Source organism: Mercurialis annua, linkage group LG3 (genome assembly GCF_937616625.2).
Source record: "Mercurialis annua linkage group LG3, ddMerAnnu1.2, whole genome shotgun sequence".
Classification (NCBI taxonomy): domain Eukaryota; kingdom Viridiplantae; phylum Streptophyta; class Magnoliopsida; order Malpighiales; family Euphorbiaceae; genus Mercurialis; species Mercurialis annua.
The window spans coordinates 65,814,434-65,835,476 of record NC_065572.1 but is presented as its reverse complement, the minus strand read 5'-3'; the positions used below and the strand labels follow the sequence as shown (position 1 = coordinate 65,835,476).

General features: G+C 35.1%; 2 protein-coding genes across 2 annotated transcripts; one reads left to right on the top strand and one right to left on the bottom strand.

The window, feature by feature from the left end:
- Window positions 1-4,649: 4,649 nt before the first annotated feature.
- On the top strand, window positions 4,650-6,292 carry LOC126671026 (uncharacterized). The gene has a single exon (XM_050364715.2). The coding sequence runs from the start codon at window positions 4,891-4,893 to the stop codon at window positions 5,902-5,904; it is 1,014 nt and encodes a 337-aa protein (XP_050220672.1). The 5' UTR covers window positions 4,650-4,890; the 3' UTR covers window positions 5,905-6,292.
- Window positions 6,293-7,647: 1,355 nt separating this feature from the next.
- LOC126674594 (formin-like protein 20) lies at window positions 7,648-20,772 on the bottom strand. The gene is made up of 17 exons (XM_050369069.1): window positions 20,225-20,772; window positions 19,229-19,932; window positions 18,927-19,148; window positions 16,566-18,832; window positions 16,285-16,414; window positions 14,923-14,994; window positions 14,004-14,102; window positions 13,868-13,909; window positions 12,115-12,195; window positions 11,950-12,000; window positions 11,787-11,868; window positions 11,095-11,189; window positions 9,980-10,051; window positions 9,778-9,894; window positions 9,132-9,200; window positions 8,979-9,045; window positions 7,648-8,596 (listed from the first exon to the last, which is right to left on the bottom strand). Exons 1-17 carry the CDS (start codon window positions 20,295-20,297, stop codon window positions 8,442-8,444), a joined length of 4,398 nt encoding a protein of 1,465 aa, XP_050225026.1. The 5' UTR covers window positions 20,298-20,772; the 3' UTR covers window positions 7,648-8,441.
- Between the last annotated feature and the right edge of the window lie 271 nt (window positions 20,773-21,043).

The window sequence follows — 21,043 nt, the reverse complement described above, 5'->3', positions numbered from 1 at the left end:
ATACCATAATAGCAAAGTGCATTTAGATGTGAAGTTCTATTTCAAAAGTTTTATTTAATTTTAAATGGATATTAAAAGAGCATTTATACCGATTTTTTAATTTCATCTTTATTAATGGTAACAAAGTTTTCTATATAATTTAGGCCAAATGTTGTAAAAAGGCCAAAACTTTCACAAAAGTTTCACAAAAGTCCTGACCTTTCAATTTTGTCGATTTTGGCCAGAAATTGATTATTTGGTTTCACAAAAGTCCCGACCTTTCAATTTTGTCGATTTTGGCCAAAAATGAATTATTTGGTTTCACAAAAGTCCTGACCTTTCAATATTTGGCATGCCACATAGGCGTCACATAGGCTCCACATAGGCAAATTGAAATCAAATTGAGAGTTGGCCACAATTGAAACCAAATAATTTATTTTTGGCCAAAATCGACAAAATTGAAAGGTCAGGACTTTTGTGAAACTTTTATGAAAGGTTTGGCCTTTTTGAGACATTTGGCCTATAATTTATTTTAGGTTGCACTCATCCGAAGGTTCCTGTAATATACTATTTTTATTGAGAAAGCCTATGTATTGTTTTGTTTATTCGTTCAATCTCTCTACTTACTTAATTTTCATTTTTTGTGTCATTTTTTAGTTTTTCTCCAAACTCAATTTTTCTCTGATAACGCACAAGGGCATAAAAATAAAAGATTAGATAAATAGAGGACTAGAAAAATAAAAATTTAGTACATGAACTTTCTGAATAAAAATGATTTAATACATGAACTCTTGATGAATTTTGCCTTTATTTTAAGTTTAAAAAAGAATATAAGAATATAATATAAAATTAAATCATTTTAAATTAAAAATATGACTTTTAAAGTTAAATATTTCAAAATGAAAGGTGGACTTCTAAATTAAACAGAGGAGTATAATTTAATTAGTAGGTCAAAACTATTAGTAATGAACATTTATTCCAACATGTATATAACTAGACTAAATTGCAATTGTGAATCTAAAATGCAAGGTTAACAAAGTAATTAATATTGTGTGTTTGGTTCAAATATTCAAATTCCATTATTTATTTTTTTAAAAGTGTATTGTCTAAATTAATATTATAGTTATTTTTGGTTTAATTAAAACTTATTTACTAACTCTCCTTAAAATAGCAAAGGCTAAATAAAAATAGAACAAAGAATTTTAGAAAATAAGTTGTTATTTGTATTTCTTGTTATTTTCACAATGACATTATGCAGATATAAGGATTTGTAAAACTCTAATAGTAGTAGAAATAAGGTCTCAGACTCAACTGAAAATATTTTGAAATTTCATGGCTTTAAAACTTCTTGTTTAAAGTATCAGAAAAAATTCAGCCAAACATGATAAAGGTAAGAAGAACGGCCAAGCAGAGTAAAAAAGTACTAGTGATTGTTTCTCTTGAATTTTTCAAAAACATTATATTTTTCTTAATTTTTAGATATTAGATAAATGAAATTTTATATAAAAAAAATTCAATTAATGAATTTTTATTTTGAAAGCAAAAAAAATTACATTAAACGGAAGTTGATGATATAAAATTTGATAATTGTAGAGACATATCTAAACAAATTATAAAATTCAGTAAAAACATCTTTTTCTAAAGTATGAGCTATTAAATATATTTTACTATCAATAAAATGAGCTTTTTATATTTATTGCTCTCAATCAAATTAAAGCAGTCATGTGGTATCAAACTAATAATATTATATACCGTCTTTGATCAAAGGGAATTATATACCATCTTTGATCGCACAACTGCTAGAACTAACAACTCTAATTTCATCGTTTCAATTTCTGACTACTTTTTATGTAATATATTTGTTTTCTTCAGCATTTATGTCATCATCAACAATAACGTAAAAATACTTATATTTTGTGGAACTTATTTATAAGAAGATAACTGTAATTGCCTTACAAATCTAACTCGCTTGAACCGCATAATTCAATACCGCAGCTTAAGATGAAAACAAATTATTACTAAAGTTTTGGATTAGAATTTCACTTTTGAAAACACTTTCAACTAATTTTTTAAATGAAAAAACCCATCTTCATCTCAAATTAACTCTTATAAATGGGATTGATTGTCATTTTATATATTGAACAAGTTTGTAGTTAGAAGGTCACCAAATATATTGACCCTTTACCATATCCCTTCCAAATTAAACAAGTAAATAATTTCCTATAACTCATATCTTCCAAGTTCCAACCTAACCTACCACCTCAAATCACTTCATAACAACCTCACTCACCTTTGCTCAACATCTCACCTCATTTCACCATCTATACCATGCTTCCATTTTGGCTCTACTTAAATTTTATTATATATGTATCGTCGGATATCTGAAATCATTATTTTTAAGTAATTCAAGCAAAATTAAATATAATTTATTAATTTTTTATAAAGATTTTAAAATTATTTTTTATTCGCAGCGCGAATTTAAAACATCTGATTATGAGGGAAAGAACTCTTGCCACTCCATCCTATGGACGCTTTGCTTATATTTTTCAATTTTCTTAGTTTACTCAAATTAAATTATTTCTTAATCAATTCATACCATTGATAAATTCAACTTTCAAACATATAATTGTACATTAATCTATCAATTTGTAATGATAAAAAATATATTCACATTGTACAGTCATATTAAAAATTGAAACTCTAGAGATTAATGTATAATATTTGATCGGGTTTATAGCTATAAAATTTAGATTTCAACTATGTATCCTATTAAGTATATTGAAACATGAATGCTGGTATTGAAGTTGAGATTAGAAATGTTATTTCAATTGGCATGTACACTACGTTCAAATCAAATCAAGCCGAACTAAATTTATAAAAATGATATAATTTTTCAAACCAAATCAAGCTGGTCAATTTGTTTTTTCAATTAATTTGTACTAAAACTTAACTGAAATTATTTATATCCAAAATTGGATCGAAAAATCAACATTTCAATAGAGTCAAACCGAACCAAATTTGTTGGGTTGGTTCGATTTTTGCACTCCTCTAACTGTAATGAACTGTAAAAAGATTGCAAAGTATTCCCATCCTATCTCACAACAGAAGGAGCCATAGTGAATGGAATGGAAAGCAAGAAATTATCAACTCATTAACATCTATAATTGAGATTAAGGTTATGTTTGGGAGAAAATAATAGAAAATGGGAGGACATGTTCCAATATATAAAAAAAACAAGTAAATTATAATGAATATTAGAAGAGAAGATTAAATTGTTTAATATAGATTCAACTTGGTTCTTAAGTCAATTCTGTCCAATTTAGAATAATCTGCAAGTATCAATCATGATTAATGGATGATGCAAACTAATAATTCATCAAGAGAGGAAAGGACCCAGCTAATCAATTGGAGTTAGTGAAATAGTTTTAATTAAATTTGTTGTAGTTGATTCATTCTCATTTTTCTTAATTAGTTTTTGTTTATATTATAATTTTTTAATAAAAATTATGACTAATGTAGAATCAAGTTTCTTGTTTATACTATAATTTTTTAATAAAAAAATATGACTAATGTAGAATCAAGTCGGATCGACTCGTAAGGAGATAAAAAAAATCTATGATACTAATTTTCTTTGCTCATTAAATTTAAATTCAAAACTCTAATTAAGAGATATTAAACTCCTTATTTATATCAAATTCATTTTCTTAATTTCCTTTTTTTATAGAAGTTATTATTAAAGAATTTCTTGAAAGCTAAGATTCCAATCACTTACCACGTGAAAAAGAAATATAAATAAAACAAAGGGAAGGATTGAGTCTATTGACCCAACTCAACTCTACATATCCAAGCAATCTCTAGTACTTTGTGCTTTTTAATTTCAATGCATAATTTTCTTGGAATTCTAGGTCAATTCTAATTTGATCATCACATTCTTAATCTTGTTTTAGTTTTCTTGTAGAACCTGTCTTTTATATCTCTTGGCAACTAAATGGCCAAATTTTTGGGTAGCTAAATGGGAAAAATAAGAAAAAAGTAGAAAGTTTGAAGCCCTTACTTCAAATGTAAGATTTAAATGATTTCCAACATGAAAGTTTTCTTTTATTTTGTACTATGATTGACAATATGCATATTGCACACAATCTAACAAATATATCAACAAGAAGCATAGGAGAAACTTGAAGCAATCTAAAATAAGAGAAGTATTTGCAAATAGTGTTTTAAGAACCAAACTAGACCAACCAATTCGATTGGTTCGATCAGTTTAATCACTTCAACCAGTTTGATTAAGCTATTTGGTTCAACTGGTTCGATCGAAAGTTAAATGAATGTTATTTTGATTTGATTCTTTCTAAAAGTTAAAAATGTGGTTCAACATCTTGTTAGAGTGTGATCTATGTATTAATTTTCAATCAATTTGCAAGCTAGACTTTTATATTTGTTTTTAAATCGTATATATATAATTATTTTAGTTTGACCGGTTAAATCGGTTGCTGAACCAGTTGAATCAATGGCCACAACGATTCGTCTCGGTTCGACTTTTAGAACATTGTTTCCAAGGATAAAATGAATTAAAATTATAACTTTGTTTCCTTATATAATATTAGAATTTGTAAAGTAGGAATACATATAAAAAAAACAAGGCAATCCTCTTTATATTGTCCAACTACATTATAGTTATGGAGCTACCAATGTTATAAACCCTAAGAGTTTGTATCATAGTTAAAAACAATGATCAAACAACTCTTCCACATCTTTAGCTATTTAAAAAATTGTTAGCTTTCTAGTTGGCCTATCTAATTCATCCAAATTAACCAACTCTCTCAAACTCCTCCTCTAACCTTACCTATTCCATTCATCACACAAAAACCCCATTTAAAGAACACCTCAAACCCATCAAATTTGCATACTTGCATGCAAGAACATCACAATTTCTCAAGAATGGCAAAAACAACCAAAATTATCAGAAAATCAATCTTTACTTTTCTTCAAAACTATCATTTTTTCACTTCAAATTCTGCTCTTTTCGCCTTACCTTTCTCCGTTTCAATTCTCCTCTCGCAATCTTTATTAGTCCCTTCTTCAAACTCTCTGTTTCCGGTCATACAGAGCCGGTTACTGACTCTGTTTCAAGCCGCCGGATTCCCTGTGTCGTCGGAGTTTTTCAGTTTTCTTACTATTAAACTCTCTCAGACTCTATGTTCATCAATCTTGGCTTTACCCTTTACTCTCAGTTTCTTGATTCTTGCAAAAGCATCCGTAATTCAATCTTTAAAGAAAGAAAAAACAGATTCTTTCTCATCTTTAATATCAATTTTTAATCCTATGTTCTGTACATATGTTTTCAACACATTCTTGATCATATCAGCAAATGCCACAGCTTTTTGCTTCTTGTTCTTGTCGTTTACGTTTCTTGAATTCTCCGGCTTCACTTCCCGGAATACCCACCTCATTCTCTCGGCGGCCGGTGCAGTTTTTTACTCGGTGATTCTTGCAAATGCCATCATTATAAGCAACTTAGCACTGGTTCTATCCGGGGCTGAGAAAACCGGCGGGTTTACAGCGATTCTTAAAGCTTGTGTAGCGATGCGCGGAAGAACTTCAACTGCACTGTCGCTGGCTCTGCCGGCAAATGTTGCTCTGGCCGGAGTTGAAGCTTTGTTTCATTATAGAATCGTTAGACCGCTGAGTGGCGGACCGGCGAGTTCTTGGATGGTTATGGAAGGGATGTTGATTGCGTATATATATTCGGTTTTTATAGTTATTGATACGGTTGCTACCTTTATGTTCTTTAAAAGTTGCTGCAAGAAAAAATGTTTTAGAGATGAAGAAGATGAAAAAATGTTTCATCTGATTGAGATTGAAGATGAAGATTATGGATCGTGTGGTTATGGTATTAGCTCAAAGGGTGAAAAAGAACTGCCATGAGTTTAAAGATTGGTATATAAGTATATACAAATTCAGATGAATATTCTTTTTCTTGATTTTTCTTAGAGATGGGATTTTCAGAGATGGGGATGAATAAAGAGCAACAAGTGAGGTGATTCAAATGAACAAGTAACTATGCTGCACGTAAACTTCTGGAACTCGGAAATTCTATATTTATGGTTCTTATACGAATTGTCTTTTAATGTTTTTTATTTCCGTGATACATAGAGAAGAGGAAGGAAAAGGGAAATCGATACAATTTATTCAATTTCCCTCTCAAATTCTCCAATTGGATTTTTTATTTTTCATTTTAGTGTTTAGTTTATATTCTTCATAATTTGTAGATGGGAAAGTGTTACATTGTGAATTACAAAATATTTTGGGATTATTTGGTGGTGGTTGTTTGAAGAAATTTTTATGTAGACTCAGTCTACCACGTCATCTGTGGACTAAGCCAATTATATTATAACACTTCATTAAAATGAGGGTATTCTTGTAATTTCGTTTGTTATTTGCATACACTTTTGAATAATGATATTACAAGAATACCCTCATTTTAATGAGGTGTTATAACATGATTGACTTAGTCTACGGATAACGTGGTGGACTGAGTCTACCTAAAAATTTCTCGGTTGTTTGATGTAATGAAAATTGAAATAGAGACAAAAAATTAGAACTGAGTGTACAATACAAGAAAAATACAAAATGAAATCAAATTTCAGCAAGTCTGTGATTTGGCATGAGCAATTTTTTCATTAAGAATTTACCGAACAAGAGAGAGTGAAATTTAGAGGCATCTACAAAGGTAATCACATGCTGCTTGCTGATAGATTAGAAGCAATGTAAGCTATAAGCAACTTAGGGAATGATTCAGTGTTTTCTTTTTCATTATGGCTCACACTAACCATGGCGTAGAGTGCTGAGTGCTGAGTGATAGATCAAACATCATGAAAATATCAAGTAACATTTTTTTAAATTGAATCTTGGCCATCCATCATTACACCTCCTTCATTAGTATTATAGTATATAACATAATGATAGTTCTTTTGTCCCTCGAATTTAGTAAGTATAAAAGATCAAAGAAAGTAAAGTTAATAACGCTAAACTTATGATTCTAGTTTACACTCATGTGAGGGGGTTTTTGATATTTGGGTGCCAAATTTCCGGATCAGTGCCTCTTTCGGATCTAGAAATGCGGAACATGTGAGGTTCCGCATTCCTAGAATGCGGAACATGTGGGTCCATGCACTCTTTTGGAATTAATTCCAAAAAAGGCACAACAATAGAAATTTAGGCACCCAAGTATCAAAACCCCATGTTAGGAGATAAAAAAAAATAGTAGAAAAATTGGATACAAATTATAGCTGAGGTGACGTAAATCTAGTAATTTAAAGCTATTAGGCTCAAACGAGCCAAAATATAAAATTTGGTGATGTTTTTTAAAATAACAAACTTGACATTATTTATTTTTTAATGCCTAATTTTGAGAGGAAAATGAATTCTTGTTGACAATGTTTGCACATATAAATTCCCATGAAGGGAATTTTTTTTTTTTTTGCTATAATACTGCCATTCATGGAGCAGCTGAAGCCTGCCATTATTTCTAATTTTGTGCTTATAAATGTAACAGTACATTCAGTTCAAAGTAAATCTACCAAGTTCTTCAGAATCAACTCCCAACGAAATAAGAAAGAAATGACAGCATTTTATGGACCATACGGAAAATAAAGTAGAACTTGGAGAAACGAGAAATTTGCTATCTGCAACCTATATTTTCATTATTATAATACAATTACACTAAATGTAACCCGTTTTTCTAATAACTCTATCTGAACCTGAACATCTATACAACATCTTCAAGAACGGGTTAGGTCAAAATTGGAACTCAGAGCAAAAACTACAATTGCTGCCTATATGTTACAAGAAAAGAATTGAATCTAATGTTAGAGAAGGGTTAGAGCTTTGTACATGGTTTCATGGTACGGAGAATGTACAGAGAAGCTTTGCGTTTTACATTTACTCTGAAGGCATCCGCTCTGGTTCTCCAAAAAAAATTCCCCTGAACCAATGTCGACGCCGGAAACCAAATCAAGTCACCGATCAGCTGCTCTAGTTAGTAATAACCTGAATCTACAAAGAAATTGTTGTATGATTAATGCGAGTGAGGCGATTCATCATCCTGATAAATCAAGCGGGGAAATGTGCTGTATCAGCATTCATAACCGAGCTATGATGCGATGCATTACATCTGACGTGTTGAACTCGTTGATCATTGTCTGATTAATTGAAACTTATCCACGATTGAGCTCCACAAGCCTCCGAGGAACAGCTTTTCCAACTAGCCTATATCACTTCGTGAGGCTTATTTCAGGCTGTAATGGAAAATTTTGAAGTTAGGATCGGATAAACTTTGACCAATCCTCACCAGCAACTTTGCCGCCATTCACTGAAAACCATTGCAGCCAGAGCTGCTGTAGCGCTTGGGAGCTCAAAGTGCTATGCAGGGGACCAGAAGAAACCGATATACAGATGTACAGCTATTTTACGGTCTTCCTAGTAAGATCTATTCCCCCCTTTGCTTTTGCCATCTCCGCCTCCTTTTCAGCTTTCTTCCTGTCCATTTCAGCCTGTTTTACATTTTCGTCGTGTGCTTTCCGGAACAATCTCACAAAATTTAGCAAAGTCGCAGTAACTGCATTGATGAGTACAGAGTTATGGAGTATTCTGGCCTCATAAACGATAAAACAAGATCACACTACAATACCACTAAAGAATCACAAAATCATGTTTCATTTAGTCTCTCCTTTCTTCCTCTCCCCCGTTTGTTTCACAACTATATCGTATTTATTTATGTAATTTTCTTCTAATTCTCTTGAGTTGTGTTTTTTGCCATCTAAATCATCCGTTTCAGCAGTCGTCAAATCAGTGAGACCTCAAATACAGGTGAAAATGCAATTCAGAATGTTCAAGGTAATTATTAATGTCAATCATGGTACACTAATAGTGGAATTGCTTAAATATCTTGACTTTAAACTTGTAAAAGATCTTATTGCACCAAAATCCACATAGCTTACCTTGCTCAAATGGACAACGTGCAGGATCCTCACCAAAATATTGTGCCAGTGCATCTGCATGTCTACCCTGTGCAACCCAATATAAACAGTTGATGACACCACTAATATGGAATGTTGCTAAACAATATCTCACTAGACATGTTGGGAAGTTACCGCAACAGAATATATGTTTGATACAGATTTGACGTCCGTCTCAGCAATGGAAACAAATTCTTTCAGTGTCTAAAAATTTGTAAATTACATGTCAGTGCACAAAATATATTCACAAGCAAGAAAATCGGCAGAAAACAATATCTGAATCATAAAAAATTAATCCTGACCTACAAAAGTGACGTGATAAAAGAAGATCCTACTAGGTGATAAGATATACACCCATATTATTATCTTTTTACGACCAATTATCTTATATATTTGATTTAAAATATTAAGCTGCATCATAAATAAGGATGATTTTGATGAACTCAGATGCAAGTATTTCTTCCAAAATCTAATCAATTTGCTGCTTCTTTGATCATCCTAGACACTATATAAAAGAGAACATAATTCAAAGTAAGAAGGCTGAACAAATTGGTAAAAGTTACAGTTTAGTGACATTTGATCTACAAAAAGAAAGCGATTAAGCAAGTATTTACTGATAAGAAACCAAGGGAAGTGGAGTCAGAAATTATTAAAATGTGAAGGAGCACATTTCAATATTCAGTATAACTCATAATATTAAAAAAATCAACCAACAGCTTTAATTTGGAGAAAAACAGCACACTTCATATATCATCAAACAAAACAGAATAAGAGATGATACCTTGCGGAAAACTTCAGAGACAGGACCATCGTTTTCTGATAATACCAGTTCCTGCTTTACCTTTTCTAATCCCTTGATTATAGCTTGCATTTCTTCTGCTAAAGATTTCAGTTGTATCTGCAAGCAACCAAAAACAAATTTAAAATTATCATCTGATACGTTATAGCAGCCTTAGAAGGTCAAATATTGAAATGACTGAAACCTTAGATGCAGCTTCCAAGCTAACAAGGTCGCGGTGAAAATCTAGAAGATCTGATGATCTGCCTGCAAGCGACTGCGAGAAAACAGGAATTAGGAATGGACATCAACACTTAAACTTCAAAATAATTAAAAAATTGAAAGACAGACTAACACCTCATTATAGCTTGAGACCAAAATGTTACTCCCTCTATCTCATTCTAATTGAAAAAAAATTATTGTTTGAATGTCGCATTCTAATTGTCAATTTCTATTTATATTATATTTTTAACTAAATCTTCCTTTGTTACCCTCTTTTATCATTAAGTTTTTAGATAAATGTTTTAGTAAAATGTAAAGTATTTAATGTGATAGGATAATCTAAAAGTAAATTTGTAATATATTTAATGCATTTTCTTAAACAATGTGCCTAAAGATTCTTGACAATTAGAATCGGTCAGAGGAAGTCTATTTTTACTGTAAGTTGCAAAGAAAAGCCTTTACATTTCTTTTATGGAGCTGTATCCTAATGCTCCTTTAAGTATATAAACATCCTATAATAACTAAATCCTACAATGATTTATGTGTTAATTCAGGCTGCCGTCCTAGCAATGGGACGACAAGGATCCGAAAGTAACATTCCAAATCCATTAAAGAAGCAACAAATAAATAACTTTCAACTTGCGCAAGTACAATAGATCTAAGTGCAAAAACCTAAGATTCTTTGGCATCCTCTGCTTAATTCCTAGAAAGCTTCAAAGATTTTCTATAAAAATAAAGCATCTAGACGTATGTTATTTTGCATTTGATTTTCATTTTATATAGCAAACTGAATTTCAATGATAAAAAGATGGGTACATCATTACCAAAGTAATTTTCCACCATGAACTAGTTTATTTCATCAAATTCAGTCACCAAGCTAATATATTCCTAAATTTCAAACTCAGAAATGCAGTGATCATTATTTTTTTCGCCACCTATCCTTTACAAATAATTATTGATGAATAGTATGCATTTTCCTCGTGTTCACTGTACTAACAATATTCAGATTGGTCTATTCAATAACCGATAAGAATACAAGGTTTTAAGTGCAGTCACCACACTAATGAACAAATAAATTTTTAAAAAAAAATATTATACCTTGCAAATGAAATGCAAAAGTGTCATCTTGCTATTGGAAGCTCGGGTATCAGCAAGTTTCAAAAGACTGTCCAACTTAAACCCAACGGCTGAACCTGTACAAATCCAATGTGGATATTTTTGCTAAATTTTATTAACGACTGTAATATTTTGAGCAATGGAAGGATAAGAAAGACGTCATTGCATGGCATTGAGCCAAAAGGAACTGAAAATTAGACCAACAGCAAGTAAACAAAAGAGTGGCATTCTCCGAGCATAATAGAGCATAAAGAATGCAAGTCATGGTGATTCTCAAATAACCAAAATAAACCTGCTAGTTCTATATTGTAATTCCTGCGAACAGTTTCAAGCTACAAACATACATCAATAACCAAATGCAAGTCAAATACATTCCTGTAGAAATGCAATCATAACAAACTACCCTGTGCATTCAAAATCTAAATGTACATCTGAAAACTAACAGCATTTTCCATTCACAATCTACCATACTGAAAGTACAAGTTGGCAGCAATACAATAAACACTTATCGCATATCAATCTAGAGAGATGAGAGTCAACACTTATCGCATATCAATCTAGAGAGATGAGAGTCACTCCCAAGTTTTAAAGAAGCTAATGGTGTTCAAATTTCAGCTGAGTGAGGTGGAAATATATAGAATAACAAACTGCCCTCCGGCTTAAGAGTTACTTACCCCTGGCAGTTCCATAATTCAACGTATTCCCTAAAAAAAGAATCCTTTTCATAATTTCCTTCAACTTTATGGAATTCCGAACCTAACAAAGAAATAAAACAAGATATCAGGATGACGAAAAAAGAAGCAACATTATGCATACTCATTACCATTTGTGGTATACCTCTTCACATGCAGAGTTTACTGTGTTTAAGCTCTTCTTGAATTCTGATATCTGAGAAACAAATCAGAAAGAAGATGACTGGCTCGAACTGAAGAAAGAGATCTAGTAATTTGAAAGAGTTCTTAATATATCAAAATCAAACTAATAATGCAAATACCACCGAACCTGAGAGCGGAATTGAATCTTGAAAGAAAAAATTCTCAATTTTGACTCAACACGGGGCACTTTCATCAGCTCCAGAAAATACTGTGTTTACAGAATATAATAAATAACTGAGTTTTTGTTTTACGACATCAAGGAAAGAAATAATAACTCATGCATTTAAGTTATCCAGCATATCTAACAGGCAACAGCAAGCTCTTATGGATCATGCCAGGACAAACCAAAATTAGAAAATGCGATATATTCGATCATTTAGCTACGCTGCCAGCATGCCTAAAACGTTCTCAGGCACCCTAATTAGTAGTGGACCCCCCTCAAGAAGTTGAATAATTGAATTAAGAGACAAATATTAAGTCAGATTAATAAACTAAACCTAATTCTTGTTCTACTTCTCCCATGAGCCCTCATGGAGCCCCTAGCTACCCAACTTTAACATTCTATGCATTCTTGAGCATAAAATACAGTTCCAACTGGCAATAGATATTCTAATAATTTCATCATCAGAAAGTCTTCATCACTACCTTTATCAAAGAAACAAGATTAAATAATACATATTGGGAGGCTTAGTTGAGTTGAATTTAGTTTAGTTCGGTTTCATAATAATTCTTGTCACCAAGTCAAACTATTATACTGACTTCACTTGGATACCAGTGTTCCTATATCCATAGTTATTAAATGTGAAAGTCGACCCGAGGCGACCAGGGGTCCTACAGCCTGAGGCGCAAGGCGTGAGGCGATGCGAAGCCTTTTGGAGAAAAGGTGACTAAATAAAAAATTAAATATATATAGTACTATGATTACAAACCCTATGTATTAAAAAAAAAAGTTAAAATATAAATTTAAAACTTAAAAATACCATAATCATATTATTAAATTCTAAATTAAAAGACTACTAATCATTAAGATCAACTAAAAATCATCGTCTTGCTAAATGTGATTTAAATAGAGTTAAATTAGGTTAAATATGTTATGTGGCTGCTGGCAGCAGCTTCTTTAAAGAGTTTAAGTTAAATAGAGATAAATTAATTAGGTTAAATATATGAAGTGGCTGCTGAAGCAGCTTTTTTAAAGAGTTCAGGTTTTAATTGAACTCTAAAAGGCCCACATGAATAAAACAATATCTTATTTTTTAAAAAGAAGAAAATAGGGCCCGAATGTCACAAAGGCTCGCCTGACCAGCACCTTGCCTCACGGCAGAGGCGCGCGCTTCTGTGACAACGCCCGCCTCTCAACAGGTGAGGCTCCTCGGCCATCACCTGAGGCGCGCCTTTAATAACTATGCCTATATCCAGAACCAGAAGGATGACATCATCCTTAAGTAAAAAATCTGACAATCCAATACAAATTTTATAAATTATTCCTTCAAAAAACAACTTATGAATTCCTCTTCAAGGTCATCATTTAGTTTAAGAGCCTTTTGTTAGCATTGCTTCTTCAAATTTTGACTTGGACATCAATGTCACACCAATTATTCTCACATTGCAAGTTTAAAACCTCCTTATAGCTGAATAAGAAAAGTGACAACCCTATTCACTTGAACATTTAATAGTACTCACAAGAAAAACAAAAACAGGCCAGACAAACACATCATTTGTAAGTAAATTTAGTAATACAAGCCTGACTACAGAATAAAAACACATATCAACCTCTCAAAGGAACTCAAATAACTCGGGAGCAAGAAAAGAATTAATAAGTGAATGGCAATTCACCAAAAATTATCAATTATTAATCAAATATATAAGCAGACTTTGCAGACCTGTTCACACTTTCCCAGAGTCTCCTTGTCGCCAGTGTAGCCCTATTATTGTAATGTGACACATGATCAAACATCAAAAGAACTCTTGAATATTTAATAAAGGATAAAACAAAACTATTATTACTCAAAGCTTCACCTTGAGTAGTTCCATCTCCTCCTTAGTAGGGCAGAACTTTATAAGATTTTCCACTTGATCGGAATCTAATACTGACTCATCCATTGCTAGGACGGCAGCCTGAAAATGTGTAGAAATGCACAAAGTTATTGGCAATACAAGTGACCTTAAATTTGGAAAAGAGGGGAAAACATACTACATCCAAATTGACCAAAAGGAAACTAGCTACATCAAAATTATGTAGCCACTAGCAAGAAATAAATATAGCAAGCCTTGTATCTCAGTCTAAAGCAGCCAACAAGCAGAGCCTGTTGTGAAAGCAAACTATGCATGATGGACAAAATGGAGTCAAGCAGAGAAGCAATAGAGATTCAGAATAATCCCAAAAGTTACCAAGAGGGTGGGCAATAAGGTATCTTAGTCAACAACACATATTTCCAAAAAATTACCCCTCATTTTTTACTGTGGCTGAACGAAAGCCCTAAAGCAGCAGAAGTTTATCAAGAGAGCCAGTTGCATTGTTAAACTTGCATAACTTTATTATACACTACAGTACTATACCATGTGGGGAGACGATAGATATGCAGCTCTGGTCCATTATATCACCTAGAAATGCTAACCAAGGGATACACTGGGGCAATATCAATTCATTTGCCTCAAAAAACTATGAATAAGAGCTTCCATAAAGTGCTTAAAAAATAAACAGCCAACATAGAGGTAGTTCGGCCCTCAGTTAACGAAGAAGACATTCTTCAACTCAGGAATAACACCAGAACAAAACAAACAACAGGCTATTACTTCATATATACTCTTTAAAAAAGATTCCAAATCTCAAATATAGAAATATGATGACCATGCCCATAGTTCACAAGTAAAATTAAGAAGAAAAGAACAATAGAAATTATAGACAGTGCAGAAGCTTAAAAGGTATTACTCTTACCATCATGTCGGACAATGGCATCTTAACTTTTGTAAGCATAATTTCAGTGTTATTGGCCCTCCTCAGGTCAACCTAAAATACCCAAAAAAGAGAAGTGATCTGTCAGAAATAGCATGCCAAATTCACTTAGAGAATATTAGATAGTAAAAATGATCATCATGATCCCATCACTATTTTTGCATTTTATTTTTATTTTCCAAAGTGCTACCACTTGCTTTAATATAAGGCAAAAAGAAAGCACATGCAATTCAATACACTCCCAAAGAATACACAACAAGAAGTGCTGAGGACAAGCATCAGACGGATGCAGCAATTCCAATCCAACTGCAGAAGTAACAGCGTGGCAGAATAAAGGATTTCAATAGAAGCGCACCTCAAAGTTACTTCATTTTAAAGGCATGTATTGAAACAAACCCCTCACTACCATACAGTACACTGGTAAGCTAAATACCCGAACTAGCCAAAGTCAGACATGACTTCTTTATTCTCCTTTTACCCCATGTTGGGGAAAGAAAGTATGAAAGATGTTTAAAGCTAAATCCTTTCATGAAACTTTAACCCCATCTCCCAGTTTATAGCTTTCACTCCAAATAATGCTCAACACTAGTTTTTACACTCGTTTAAATATGATTCTCTTTTGTATTGCTATAAATGATACTGCCAGAAGATTATTTTATATATATATTCTGGTAGTGTAATTCCATAGACACCATTGATACATAAAGAACTTTAATTATTTGAGCTATTCATTTCAGTCCCGGCGATTCTTATAGTAGACACTAACATCAAATGCTTCAAACAATTCAAACTTTGTTTGTGTGATAATATTCTCTCTATACAGTAAGCTAGTTTAGTTTTCTCGGAGCTTCATTCAATCAAAAACACAACTTAAACAGCAAGTACATCATTTAATCACTGCTAAAAGGAATTTTTTTCGGGTTCATAGCAATGCACACACCACATCCACATGTATGCATATATGGGTATCCCTGCAAAGAGACTTTGAATGCTGAAAAAAGCAATTAAAAAGATACTTTTACTTTCTATATTCAACACTTGGATGCCAAAAGAAAAACACCAGCTTCAGTGGTACAACTATTTATCATATCTTACCCGGAAAAAGAAAAGACGCAATGTTACAAATAACAAATGAGTATAAGAGCTGCATATTTAACAATTTAACTCATTTGATCTTTTACAAGAAAATTGCAAGTTGCCGATTCTTAAGTATGAAATGGGAAGAGAATGGTCATGGCAGGAAATAAAAGATGCACAAAGTAGCATGCAATGAAAGCTTCTTCACACAAAGATCCAAAACTTTGGGAAAATTTTCTAGAACAAAATATTGAATAAAATAGATACCAGGGTAACTTTGTCAGCTTTAGATCCAACAGACTTGCGTCTTCCTCCAGCTTTACCACCTGAATCAGCAGCTTTTGGGACTGCTGCAGAGAAAAGGGACTCTAACTCTGACACATCAAATTCAGGCGCGCTGCAGCACAAGGGTAGAGCATAAATTTAGGGAATGATCGTAATACACATAAACAATCACACAGTTATATACATTTGAATATCAAGAAAAAATAGTGGCTAAAAGACAGCTGGTAATTATAAATAAAATATTAGAAAGATAGGTTACAAACATTTGAGGCTCCCCGTGTCTTTGCAGCTCCTCCCATAAACTTCCTTGTATTGCCCTTGTTACCTTACTCCAATGCAGAGGTTTTAATGAAGATCTTCTTGGTGCTGTAGCAGTAGGACCCATCCCAGGAGGGCGTACATATCCTCGTCCTCTTCCAGAAGCTAGGCCTCTTGTATCAGTTGCAGCTCCTTTAGCACCTAATGGTGGAGGTGGAGGGGCTCCAGCACCTGGAGGTCTTGGTGGAGCAGGAGGACCAGGAATGCGGCCTCCAGGAGGAGGTGGAGGAGGTGGGCCTCCCCCGCGTCCAGGTGGTGGTGGTGGTGGTGGCGCTCCACGTCCTGGAGGCGGAGGTGGGGGTGGTGCTCCACGCCCGGGAGGAGGCGGTGGTGGCGGAGGGCCTCCATGCCCGGGAGGAGGCGGTGGTGGCGGAGGGCCTCCACGTCCGGGAGGAGGCGGTGGTGGCGGAGGGCCTCCACGTCCGGGAGGAGGCGGTGGTGGCGGAGGGGCTCCACGTCCGGGAGGAGGCGGTGGTGGCGGAGGGGCTCCACGTCCGGGAGGAGGCGGTGGTGGCGGAGGGGCTCCACGTCCGGGAGGAGGAGGAGGTGGAGGCGGAGGGGCTCCACGTCCTGGAGGAGGTGGTGGAGGCGGTGGGGTTCCACGGAGAGGAGGTGGTGGTGGAAAAGGAATGCCACTTGGAGGAGGAGGTGGAGGTGGAGGTGGGGGTGGAGCTCCATAAAAAGGTGGTGGCGGGGGAGGTGGCGGGGGAGATGGAGTTCCTCGTGAAGGAAGTGGCGGTGGAGGAGGAGGGGGAGGTATAGTACTGCCCATAGGTGGAAATGGAGGTGGATTAGGAATTACAACACCACCAACCTTTGGAATAATTGATGCATTAACAGGTGGAGGAGGAGGAGGTGGCGGAACACTTGAAATTGAAGTAGGGGTAGTCGAAGCATACACAAACTTCCAAGGCGTTGCAGAAGGTGCAGGTGATGATATCCCAAAATTCTGCCTGCTTAATGGAGGAGGAGGGGGAGGAGGAGATGCATAGTGTGGAACCATCTCAACACTCTGCTCATTAAATGATGTATGAGAGGGTGGGGTTGGAGGGGGAGGGGGAGGAGGTGGAGGTGGAGGTGCTTTCGCCAGAATCTTGTGTGGCAAAACACTGCTAGAATGAGGTGGGGGTGGAGGTGGGGGTGGAGGTGCACAAGAAGGCACATTTGGGGGGCTAAAAGAAGTTGGTGACTTAACTGGATAGGAAGCAACCTTGCCTGGGGCTGAATCTGCAACGGTGGTAGGATCAGTTGCCGTCCCAAGAGAACTGGCATTAGAATCTTTTGGAGAAACACAGAAAGCAAGAGCAGGAGGTGCACTATTATATCTAGATGGTGGCCGAGCTACAAGATTTGAATTGGTAAAAGGGACTTTATTGGGGGGAACCCAACGAGGTACAGTATTTGGCCTTGCTTGTTCTCCATTTGCTCCCATAGGCTCAAGTTGTTTCATTTTTTGTTTCACAACAGTTGAATCTGCAGCAGTTTTTCTATTCAAAGAAGGTTGTCTCCTAGGAGACGGTGGTATTACCTTCTCAAATATCTGCTTTCCAACATCAACAGTTAACTTTAGCTGAGGAAGCATAGATTGTGATAACTTCGTATTATCATTTTCATAATCATCTTCATCTTCCATCCTTCTGAATTCACTCACATTTTCTGCCACTTCCTTGATTTCTTTATTTGGCGAGAAAAGTACAGATTCTGATGATATAGCACTGTTGTCTAACCCAATAGCTTTATCTTCCATCTCTTCAAATTCCCCACTCACATCTTCCGCCACTTCCTTTATGTCTTTATTTGCCGAATAATCAACAGCAATAACTATGGAATTCTCCCCATTATCCACAGCTATGTCTTTCACAGTTTGAAGATCAGGATCCGCTTTCTTATCCACCTTGTACTTCACATCATCTACAGCTATGTCCTTCACTGCATCAATATCATAATCTGTCTTCTCATCCTCTTTCTGATTTACATCCGTAATAGTATCTTTAAAGACTTCTTTGTGCTCTACATCAACAGATATGTTACCATGATCTGCTTGAGTATTATAGTCCCCTTTTGCTTCATGTGCATCCATTGCATTGCTAAATATCTCTTCAGCCTCAAAAAATTCCTCTGGTGAACCAAAGTCTAGCTCATTCCCATCTTCATTCGAGACGATGGTGTTGACATTAGGAACAACAGCAGCATTACCATCCGCAAACAGTACCTGATAAAGCAATGAGTATTTATTCATGTCCTATAGCTTTTGAAAAATAGAAAGAGAGAGAGAGCGACATTCAGTAAAAAGAATGGCAACCCACCTCTGCCTTAAAGTCCTTGGGAAACTGGTCCTTGGCATCCCACATAGCATCAATTTCATCTCGACTAAGCATCAATATATTTGCCCTAACAAATGCCGTATGAAACATAACTCTGAAAATCATCTCTTCCCGAATAAGATCTTCATCTAAATGGATGCATTCAAGAACCACATCGCCTTGGACACGGCAGCGGACATCTATTTTTACCAGCATACATTCTTCCTGAAATTAAGATTCATAAGAACAACTAACAAAGTAAGCAGCTCATTCAGTAATAGTCCATTACACAAGTTAGGTATTACCTGAAGGTAGTGCCGAACATGCTTTTTAGTCTTTGAAGTAGAGAACAGAAGCTTAGAAGTTCTGTTAGCTGGTTTCGAAGAATCCTGGCCATAAACCCGTACAACTGGCCTGCAACCTTTCCCTCCCTCAAACAATGGAAGTGATCTAAACATCAAGCAATCTAAAACTAACGGAGTATCAGCTGGAGGCCAATCAGAACCAAGGTTTCTTCTAGAAATGTACTGGAGATATCTTAGTTGAGAAGGTTGTGGATTTAAAGGAGATAAAAGGTGCAACAATTCTCTTGGGGCTTGCTTATAGACCATTTCAAGAGTCTTTAGCTCTCCAGTGTACTGTTTCCTGTACAACAAAAGACCCGCAAGCATGAAAGCAAGAACAGGCCATCCTCCTCTTTCACAATGCATTAACAACACATTTTGTTGCCCTTCTAAAGACAGCCAACTCTCACTAGATCGAAGAAAGTGATGAATCATCTCTAACGGAAGCATAGGACACCCTTCATATTGGCGCGGATAGTCCATAACCGTCATATCATATTGCGATAAAATGTCCGAAATTTGGCTCCGTCTTTCCCCTTCTCTGAAGTTAAACACCATGAAAGAAGCTTCAGGAAAATGATCCTGAAGCTGCGCCACAATGCCACCCATATACACTTTATATTCATCTTCTTCCAACACATCCGTGGAGAAGCAACAATCAAAAACTACACAACACGAAAAACAAGAAACAAAAACAAATAAGGCAACGAAATGCACTTGAATTATTCAACTTCCTAAAAATGTTGCTTACTTGCTTAAATTAAACCAAATGTCTGAAATCTTTCAACTAAACAAACTAGGTAATGCATTGTTTAAACAATTAATGCTAAGCTCTAATAACTGAGATTACAAAAAGAACAATTAAAAACCTCATTGAGCTGGAAATTAAAAAATTATGTCAGAAACGGACAAAATGTGACGTAATAAAGGACGAATTTGCAAGATTAAAAAGAGTACCGTAAACTCTTTCGGAGATCTCGAGAAGGCGATCCGGTGGTTTCCGGTAGAAAAACCGTCTGAACAGCGCCATCAGATGGCGCTGTTTTTACCCCGATTGGATCCAAACCGTTGATTACTAATACTAACAAAAACACATAGATTCTCAAAATTCGCCTCAATTTCACCACAGATCCCGTAATTCTCCAACTCAACCTAACCTAACCTAACCAAATTCCAAATTCCGCAAATGCTTCACAAAAATCAAAAGCTGCAATCAATAAATTCAATAATCAGCCACAATGGGCACGATCAAAACGCTCAAAACGACACAATCAGGTGCGCAGAGAGGCTCGAAGCTCAATAATTACAGAATTGTAATAACATTATATAATTAACAATCTCTGCACATAATTTACACAAGTGGAAATGATGAAGTGTGACAGTAAGATGACGAATTCAATTTTGTTGCAAACGAATTTGAGAAATTTCGTTTATTGCAAAAGAAATTTGGATTAAGCAATTTTTTTTAGAGAGAGAAACTAGGAGAGAGAAACGCAGTGGACTGAAAAGGGAAAGGAGGTTACTTTTAGTTTTACCCCTAAATTTCGGGTCGGTTCGGTTTGGCTGGTTCGATTCATCTGATCAACGACGGGTCTGCTGTCATCTGTATGTGTCGTGTCGTGTCTGTGTGTTGGTCTACGTGGCGTTACACGTGGCTGTTATTTCCCGCTTTTTTTATGTTGGAGAGAGAGAAATGTTGGGTTCTGTTATTATTACTGTTACGTTTTTTTGTACAGAGGTTGTCTGGTCTGGACGGACCTAAGAGATTTTTTTAAC

What these genes read in the sequence shown, in the direction of transcription:
- LOC126671026 (XM_050364715.2), top strand. Translation starts at nt 4,891, where the DNA reads ATGCAAGAACATCACAATTTCTCAAGAATGGCAAAAACAACCAAAATT.
- LOC126674594 (XM_050369069.1), bottom strand. Translation starts at nt 20,297, where the DNA reads ATGGCGCTGTTCAGACGGTTTTTCTACCGGAAACCACCGGATCGCCTT. An exon ending in TAAACTCTGCATGTGAAGAG is followed by an intron (nt 11,869 to 11,949) that starts GTATACCACAAA and finishes TTTCTTTGTTAG; the next exon opens with GTTCGGAATTCCATAAAGTT. An exon ending in TTTTGCATTTCATTTGCAAG is followed by an intron (nt 10,052 to 11,094) that starts GTATAATATTTT and finishes GTTTTCTCGCAG; the next exon opens with TCGCTTGCAGGCAGATCATC.